The sequence below is a fragment of the Eleginops maclovinus genome, chromosome 19 (genome assembly GCF_036324505.1).
Source record: "Eleginops maclovinus isolate JMC-PN-2008 ecotype Puerto Natales chromosome 19, JC_Emac_rtc_rv5, whole genome shotgun sequence".
NCBI classification, from domain to species: Eukaryota; Metazoa; Chordata; class Actinopteri; order Perciformes; family Eleginopidae; genus Eleginops; species Eleginops maclovinus.
In genome coordinates, this window is record NC_086367.1 from 19656949 (window position 1) to 19667104 (window position 10156).

Consider the following 10156-nt stretch of genomic DNA (forward strand, 5'->3'; position numbering starts at 1 on the left):
TTCAAGATCTGATTAACAAAAGGTTGCTGATATTGTGGAAATATGATTTTAATTCAAATGGATGTAAAATCAGGATCATGTTCAAGTTGAATGATATGTTAAGATTCAGATTCAAGAGATACTTTTTGCAATGTTTTAGGTCACTCTGGGGACTCCAGTGCACATATGAGGTACAGTTGAGTTGTTGTATAACCTTACTTATAAGAAGGTATTTAGTTTTAGAGAAATACTCTGAAGAAGTCATTCTGTTTTGTGCTGACTAGGAGGAAGGAATGATAAACTATTATTTTCATATTTACGAAACACTAAATATTAACAAACCGTGGTCTACAGCTGCACAATGCAGTTTCTTCACTGAACACATACCGGGGGTAAGCAGAGCACACGCCCAATATTTAACAATAAAATCAATTGGTCTTTAGAGATTGTTGCTACTCTCACACCCATCATTCCAACATCCTGGGAAACCTTAGAAGGTATCATTTCCCTGGGATGAGTTTGGTTGTTATTTGTACACGGGGAACCCACATGGAACCTGATTTATCTGGCTTAAACAGCAATAACAACACCACACAGGTGAACAAAACACACACACGTGCACACACACACACACACACACACACACACACACACACACACACACACACACACACACACACACACACACACACACACACACACACACACACACACACACACACACACACACACCCACACACACCATGGTGATTCCAGCCTGCAACAGTCAGGCATGATAATGTGGATTCCCCAGATGATGTGAGTGTGTGTGTGTGTGTGTGTGTGTGTGTGTGTGTGTGTGTGTGTGTGTGTGTGTGTGTGTGTGTGTGTGTGTGTGTGTGTGTGTGTGTGTGTGTGTGTGTGTGTGTGTGTGTGTGTGTGTGTGTGTGTGTGTGTGTGTGTGTGTGTGTGTGTGGAACCAGACTCCAGGCTTGGCCCACAGTAATAAGATCCTCCTGTTTGGGTCTGACAGGCTGAGCCTCTCTCAGGGTGGCCCATCTGGCCAGCGCCCAGGCTGAGGCGCCAGCCACCGGCTCCACTGAGCGGGACCCATCTGTGGGTCTGTGTGGTATCGACCATTACACTGCCAGACCTGTCCCGGGCTGCACATGGGTCCACTCGTCTGTGTGTGTTCTGCAGATGGGATAGTGGGTCAACTAATAGCGGCAAATCACTCTTGGTGATTTTTTGAACTGCCCGAGGTGTACAGATGGGCAGCAAGATGTTTCGGGTGTCAGGTGAGATTTCTGATGCAAGAAAGCACAACTGGCAAAAATTGGAAATATTCTGGTCGAATTTCTTCCAGTACTCATACTGTCAACTGTATAAAGGGACAATTCAACCCACAATCAAACATACAGTTTCATCTCTTAGTTGTAGGGTTATTTGAGTTAAAACAACGTGTCGATATCTAAGCTTTGAAGGTGTAAATAGGTGGTTCATAGAGTCTGATCCCTGACAACCATACTTGAATATTCACCTGTTCACCTGTAGTAGTGATGTCAATGCTTATTATTTCAACATGAAACCAACATTATTTAAAGCTTGTTCCACTGGACTGCATTTATCAACATAACTATCAATTTGTTCTGATCCTTAATCTCAAAAACATGACACCAACAGCTCGTCCAAATGTCCAATATAACTGTGTAGACACATTAATGCCATCCACTCTTGTAAGCAGCTTACCCTTAATATGCTGTATCTGTTGCCTATCAGTGTTCAGTTTCTTATAATTCAGTTTCAAGAGTGTGAGATTAGAGAATGCAGACACTGTGACAGATGTGAAGCTTAAAGATCATAAGAAACAGCCAAGCAGGAGCTAACAGGAGACGCATCTGCCCAAAACTCTAAGCTAAGGCAGGGAGAAAATACTGCACATAACCAGGGAAACGTCCTGATATTAGCCTTGTATTTTAACCAGATATGGGAACACTATTTCTCTGCAGATTATCTGAGCGATGTTTCACATTTTAACCAATATCGATTGGACTGAAGCCTGCAGACAATGGGATCTCACGAGAGGACACTGTAAGACAAATTTGAGGGCTCCTATCAAACCTTTAACCTTTCCTATACTCAGTCACCACTTTATAGCGCTATGTTACGATCCATTAAGCTCCATATTTTAGACACGGTTGGCCACAGTGGCAATTAAAGCCCTGGCAGTGCTAGTGTTAGCATTATGCTCCAACCATAAAGTTGATGCTAAAATCAGCACTGTTTTACCGGGTGAAATCACCTCAACTTCAAACGAATCACAGAACACTCGCCCGGCTGGACAGTTTTAAAGCTGGACATGGTGTGTGGGACAATGGCAGCTATCGAAAGCATTGTTGTAATCAGGGCCGATGGAATTTTCCCTGCATCATTAAAAAGGGATTGGTCTGCTCACTGCGTTCATGGGAAGTGCCGTTAGTTAACCCAACAAAGGTGCTCCGGCTGTGGACCCCCAGAGATGAAGGGCATCGCAGGGGCTCAGCGAATCCACCTCTAATCCTCTCGGCCCCATTGTACCGATACACTCTAAACCCTTTGACCACTTCCCGCTCTAATCTCTGCAGATTTGAGTTGACTTAAACAGGTTTCTGATCCGTTGGCCCACAACTTCCCTTCTACTCCCCGGCTCTCCGCACAAGTTCAGTTACAGCAGAGGGATCAGTGTTATTGAGTACTTTATCTGGAGCCAGATTAGTCTGTTATTTGATAATCAGCAACTTTATTGTTAATTGATTATTATTAATAGTTTATATTGTTCATCTTCTTTAACCAATGAGAAAGCTTAAATATTTTCGGGCTTAGGGCTACTGTTTGTGAAAATATGCTTTTGAAAGTGTTTTAATAAATACATAAAAGTATTTTAGAGGATGACAGGGAGCTCTTCTAGTTAGGGATCATCGATATGTAAATACTGTTCTCTTGAATGTTTGTTTAGACATTGAAAACTAATCCAGCTACTTGAATACTGAATGCAAAGGAGTGTGTGTTTTTTTGGTTTTAGATGCATAAAACACAATTTTTCAGAACTGAACATCTTTGACATCACTTGCTTTTTCTGACCAACAGTCCAAAACGGAAATGTATCATATGTGTTATTAAATGAAACTTGTAAAAGCAACAAATCCTTAAATTGTGGGAGCAAGAAAGAGACGATTATAACGATTCAAAAAGTCACAGATATTCTCTGTATCGACTCATCGATCAATCCACTAGAATAACATGGAAATCAGTTTGAGTTAAAATGTCAAGATATTCACATGTTAATATTAATGGTCTCTAGATCTATGGACATTAATTCACACCCCTTTCAGTTGCACCACTTCCATCGTGTCAAGAGGACATTGTGTTTGTGTGTGTGAATACATGATTGCGTAGCTGCTGGAAGGAGGGGGTGTAGTTTTTTCGGGTAAGTAATAGCTAAGGGCTTCTGGTCGTGACAAAGCACTTGACAGGCCGAGAAGCAACCCCCTAATTTCGGGTTGACCTTGGTTTGTTTAGCATACCTCATTGCTGCTGGTGACGGTGACACGTGTCTGGAGTTGGGTTGACTCTGGGAGCAGAAGGTGTGTAAGTGTGTGTGTGCAGATGGACAGACCGTTAGGGATGCAGGCCCTTATTCCCAAGAGGGGAGGCAGGGGTCATGGATCAAAGCCCCAACTGACTCCCCACCCAGCTCTGTGTCTGGGGACGTACAGAGATTCAGAATGAAGCGCTTCTTATGCAGTTAATGCAGCGACAGGAAAGGCAGGGGTCTGCATGAGAGGTGGGCTGTTTGTGTGTGTGTTTTCATGCAGGGGGGTGTGGTGTGTGTTCTCTGTGCCAGGCTGTTGTTGCATGCAAAATGTAGCAGTACAGCTGGCACGTGCCTCACACACACACACACACACACACACACACACACACACACACACACACACACACACACACACACACACACACACACACACACACACACACACACACACACACACACACACACGCACACACGCACACACACAGCAGAGTCTAGAGAGGTCTTTTAATTAAGGGATTTGTTAATTTTCTATTCAACTTGACAGTGATGAATGGGGAGCCTCGGCTGCTCAGCAGACAGAGCTTCCTAGGAGGCCTCGGGGTGTGATCATCACACACAGCAAACGTATTCACACATCAAGATTTTTAACTCTTTAGTCTCTGCACTAACTGGAGCTGAACTACAGCAACAACAACACATAGAAGTGACTCACACCCTGTAGCAGCCAGATAGGACTGGGAAGTAAACAAAGAGTCTGGGCACACATTTTGGGAACAAAGCTGCTGTTTGGCAAGTAACTCAGAGACTCTTTTAAGAAGAGTTCCATTATGCAATGTGTGACTTTAATTACCATAATGTTTTAGTTTAATACATTTAAAAAAACATTAGATACACACTTTCAAACAATATCTGGCCACTGTTATACCTAGCAAACATTACTCAAACTGCAAACAGTGCATTTTGTTAAGGACTTTTCACAGCTTCCCATTTGATGTGCTTAACAGCAGCAGGATCGGTTATGTGGGATTGGCTTGAAAAATAAACTAAGGCACATAAATCAGTAACCAACATGTTGCCATACCTTAATAATAGAAACATCTACAGCAATCCAAATCCCACGCTCAGAAATGACCGTAAAGTTGTATCAACACATCTCATAAACATTTGACTGAATGCAGGACTGTTGCATTAGACTGCCTTTGTTTAGTTAGTTGTGTCTAATAAACTGGCAACTGAGTGAATAACCTGCATGTTCTTAACTCTGGCCTCTAAATCTAAATTAAAAAGTGTCTTCTTTCTTTGTGTCTTTGCATGATTTCTTCCTCTGCACTTTAGTTTCCTTTATTAAATGTTTGGTGATTTATTACTGCACTGTAACTAAACTGAAACTGGACTCCCTGTCTATTATTTTTTGTGTATTTGTTATATTTATTGTGTCTTAAATCTTTTCTTTCAAATTAAACTTGACTCAAGCCAGCTTTTCCTGTACGATCACCATCTGCCCTCCATCAAATGCTGGGAGTCTGAACAAAGCTCTTTAAAGGTATAAGTGCATGTATTTCATATTCATTATCAATACTTTCTTTGTTGATGCCAAACATGTTTTGCATTAATAGTAAAATAGGCACCCTGCAGCAGCCGAGCCACAACGCATATTGGCCCCAATGCAATTTATCTATTGTGATTTGGCAGCCATTCATCTTTTAAATGCTCTCTCATGATTTCCTTTGTGCAAGCAGAGCTGAAGGTGACCTTGGAAATAGGCCTGGTGGTGTATTCTGATGATAATTTATTCTCATATACAGGAAACTGTCTGACTAACATGATTTTTCTTCATGCTTTGTGCCATCTACTCTTGTTTGAAACTTTTAAAGTAGCAGCCAATTAATTTTTTATCTATAGGGTCATGCAAACTTCAGATTTTAGCATTATTTAATGTCATGTTCAACCATATTGCAACAGAAAACGGGTATCTTTCTTAAGCATATAGGAATTGTCAATGTACACAAACATTGGGAAAACATGCTTAATAAACACGCCATTAAAGTTGCAAAAAACCGGTGTAAAAACACTGAATCAGTGAGTAGGAAGATACAACTATAAGTTATTGTATACATTTCCCTTAAACACAGGGTATTTTAGAGACTCACTTTTATTCTGGGAACAACTGATATTGATTTTTTTCGTCAATAGAAACCCCCACAGTGATGCCAACGTGGATCTTAGCTAAAATAAGAGAAATGCAAATGACTTTTGTCTCAACATTGACTGCCTTTAATATTTCACTTGAATGTCTGACAAAAATAGTAACATAGTCATTGTTCCGGCAGTCAGGTCAGTTGTCAAGCTCTGTTTTTGTGTGCCTGTCTTACTGAGCTTTAACTGACACACTCACACACACCCACGGCACACTCTGTTTTAATGCATATTAATGAAGTTAAACGGCCTGCTGTAGGAGACAATGGAGCAGAGAAGGCTGGTTGTGTGCACAAAGCCGTGGACTCAGGGGAAGCAGAACAGGTGCAGGGAGGAAACGGCAGCTTCACGTGGAAACACTCTCTAAAGGTTCATCAGTGCAGGAAGGGATCTGCTAATGTGGACAAATTCACAAAAAGGATTTTTATTTGTCTTCATGGTCTTTGTTTTGGTGTCACTGCACTTTGTGTTTACCAAAGATCTCCTGTTTATGTTGATGAGCTTGAGCGCTCTTCTTTGTTTCTTCATCTTTCCGCCATAAGGTATTTTATTACAAAAATGTACGTAAAATATATATATTTTTAGGATGTACGAAAACATTCAGTTTAAAGGTGTAATGTCCAAAGAAATAAGGGGGAGCAATTTCTCTTTACTACTGGGTTCAAAAACAACTACTAACAGCAGGACAAGAATACTCAAAATGTGGCCAAACAACCAGAACTCTGACAATAATTTTCTCTTACAATTTATTTGTGGCGTTGGCATGTAGTTTAGTTTTAGTAAGAGAACATCCAAGAAATTGTTGTATGGAGTTTTACATAAAACAAGTGAAGGGCCTCTTTAAATAACAATAAAGGTATCAAATCTGATGTAAATTAACAACCTTTTATCATCTGGCTATAAATAAAAAACGGCTGTTTTCCAAAGCACTTACAATCACTATCAAGTCAGCACCAACACATGGGTTAACTACACACAACAGGATAAGAAATCACCCATTTTGCTCAATTTCTTTCTAGCATTCTCCTTAAATGTAAAAATGCCAAAAATCAAGCACCTAATAAAAAGCTCTGAGAAGAAACTCAAACAGGGATAATTCTCTTGCAACACAAAGAGATAATCTTTCCATGGTAATAGTTACATCCTGGAAGGGAAACTGTTTTTCCTCAGCTCAGTACCTCCCTGCTCTGTGGACCCTCCTATGGGGCCGGAGAGATAATCAACTTGAACCAAACCCCGCCCCCCTGTTTTATTCTGGGGGCTTTATCAGTGCCTACATGTTGCCTGCTCTGCATACTAGACCCAGAGAGAGAACACAGAAGATCCTCTCCACAGATTACCCATGCTGACAAACACACCTATTCACCTCTGCAGACGTTAAACTCTGCAGCTCTGACACGATGGATTTTTTAGACAGCGGCTACCTGGACGCGCGCTCTCCATATGATAACACCTTCAATTTCTGGAACGACTATCTCGGGCTGTCGACACTCGTGGCCAAAAATAAACTCCCTTCTTTCAGACCCAACTCCATAACCGAGTCGCTTAAAGCAACCCTGGGCTTGGAGGACGATTCCCCGGTGTGCTCTTGCGTAAATGGGCACGGCAGGGACGGTGATGGACACTTGGAGTGCTGCTGCGCAGCCCCAGGCTCACCGCCGATCTCCATCTATGATCTCAAGGAGAGCATCTCGCTGCTCAGACCCTACGAGCAGCTTTCTTGTGATTCCCCGCTTGGAGACAGAGATTCTGCTTGCTACAGAGGGAGTTTCGCTGGCTTAGACCTGCTCTCCATGGAAAGGAGGCGCAAACAGACTCAGAGGTGCAAGCCGGAGCCGAAAGTGTGCGTCTTCTGTCGGAATAACGGCGCGCCGGAGGAGGTTTACGGCACCCATATCCTGAAGACAGCGGACGGGAGAGTGCTGTGCCCAATCCTCCGGGCGTACACTTGCCCCCTCTGCAGTGCCAACGGTGACAATGCGCACACCATCAAGTACTGCCCGCTGTCCAGAGACCAGCCGAGCCAGAGAGTGGTAAAGGGAGGCAGACCGCTTGGGAAAAAGCTGAAGATCTTCTAAGCGAGGAGATACATGAGAGTTTGCACTGTAAATTGTGTGTATGGCAGTTATTTTGCCCCCATTTCATGCACAAGACAAGTCTGGAGAATCAATAATGATTGTGTTTTTCTATGTGTCGATGCTTCATTATGTTTCTCCTGGGCACATAGTTTATATTTGGACGCATTAAGGCGCAATATGTTTCCTCCCCTCCCAGCACTCTTAAGGACTTTGTGATCAAAAATGAACCAAAGCACTGTACAGTTCGATGTGTGAATGACCACCTTCATGCTGTATTCAGAAGTTGCTGTGTTTCTAAAGAAGCACAGTGCCAGAGAAAATAGTCCTGTGCATGTCAGCAGGCTGCTCTGGGTTTATGATGCCAACATAAATGATGAATATGCAGCACTCCTGATGTGAGATGAATGTTCAGTCCCATATGGACCTGCAAGATATACTTCTTTATATCGAGCACACTTTCTTTCCTGAGATAAATGTTTTCTACCAAAGGAATACAACTTTGTATTGAAAGGTCATGCCATTGTTTATATGTTGGATGTCATTATGTGTTTTTATGTGGATAGTATTTTGCAGATTTCAGCTGAATGTAAAAACAAGTGGAAGGTAGATCTGTTACGCAGTTCACTGACAGTAGCTTCAGTTTACTGTTCAAAAACTAAATGTTTTTTAATGCGGAAAAATATTCCAGCAATTCTTGTAAATGTTTTAAAGGGGGTGAACAATTTGAGCAATTAAAAGCCTGACATTCCAAAGTCTTTATCTGTCCATAGAAATCTTTTATGTACTTATTTTTACCTTATGTAACATTGGGAAATATATTCACTGTAAATGATTCTGAATAAACATGTAATTTGCATTTTCTTGGACTATTTGGGACTTCAGCTGATTTCAGTATGCAACAGGTCATGCTTTTCATCATGTAGGTGCAGCAGCATGACTGGATGTTGTTAAGAGTCAAGATTATTGTCACACATGACTGAATAAGCATTCCCACACTGTGTTTTATCGGAAAACATATGAAATAGTCACACTGAAATAGACATGTAGTGCAAAAGCTCCACCTAGTGTTGGAAACCTTAATTCACATTTACATTTATTTGAAGAACTGCAACAATATAAATAGATTTAAAAAAATCTCACGATACAAAAGCCTTTGGGGGAACAATACGTAAATAAAGGAGTACGTTTGTCAATCAGATAAAATACATAAATAAGTATGTCATGTTTTAGTAAGGCAGGTGTTAAGATTTCAGTTTGGCAACAATTACTGATGGAGGATATTACCTGGCTCAATGGTGTCACCTACTGGAATACCTATATATTTTTATTTTAAGCTGGTATGCTCCAGGGGATGCAAGGACTATTTTATTAAGACTCAAGCATATCATGTTTTATTCAACAACATTATTATTTTAACCAAAGAGGTTGTTTTTGGCCTCATGTAAGTCAGTCAGCAGGAGTAATGGAAAACTGTGGTCCAATTTTTGTTAAACTAATGGAAGGGCCTAGCAGGGATCAGGAAAGAACCCATTATATTTTGAAGTGGATCTAAATCACTTTCATTAACATTGCTAAATCAGGTGTTGGAGCTGCATACATGTGCTTTAGGAATAATCTGAAAAATGAGTTCCTGTTTTGGACTATTTACCCGATTGCCCAGAGACTTCAAAACTACAAATCTGAACCATCAAGGCGGTGTTTAAGCGGTGAGAGCAATTCTACTTTAATGCTTTCAAGTTTCCATACGATGACTATAAGCATTTGGACACACCAAAGTCAGAAGTAAAAACTTCCCAACTTGAAAAATGAATCATCAGAGGCTCAAATGAAAGCACCATAGGCCCAAATGTTTTAAGCCATCTTCCTTTTACCAGGGTGGAAATGCTGTGTTGTTAGAAAAGATAAAGAGGTCTAAATTAACCTTTCAAACTAGGCCATTTTGTGCCAGAAATATTGGCACAAAATGGAATGGAATGGAGAGAGCAGGAATGTGTCCTTGAGCAGGAATCTGAATCAATTTGTGTTTAACAAAATCAGCTTACTGTACCTCTTACTAAGGATGATTTAAAGGCAGCCTCTGACTCATCTCGAGGTGTCAGACAGCAGTTCCTCTGTATCAGCAGGTAGAGATTCTTCCCACTCTCACTGTCGGAGTCAGGACATCAGAGACTCATCAATTTGCATTTTAAATAGATCAAACAGAAATGTCTAAAGATAGTCTGAGAACAATATCAGTAAGAGGCTTTGCAAAGGAGGAACTATTTACTAGAGTACATTAGAGCTGCATCAATAAGTCCACCTACTGGTTAGTCAATGTAAGATAATGGAGAGGGGAGGTGATTAAAAGGCA

The 10156-nt window shown here is 41.1% G+C and overlaps 1 protein-coding gene across 1 annotated transcript; it reads left to right on the forward strand.

The window, feature by feature from the left end:
• Positions 1-7031: 7031 nt before the first annotated feature.
• Positions 7032-8638, forward strand: LOC134881658 (nanos homolog 1-like). Its single transcript, XM_063909167.1, has one exon. It carries the CDS (start codon positions 7129-7131, stop codon positions 7804-7806), a length of 678 nt encoding a protein of 225 aa, XP_063765237.1. The 5' UTR covers positions 7032-7128; the 3' UTR covers positions 7807-8638.
• The last annotated feature ends 1518 nt before the right edge of the window (positions 8639-10156 follow it).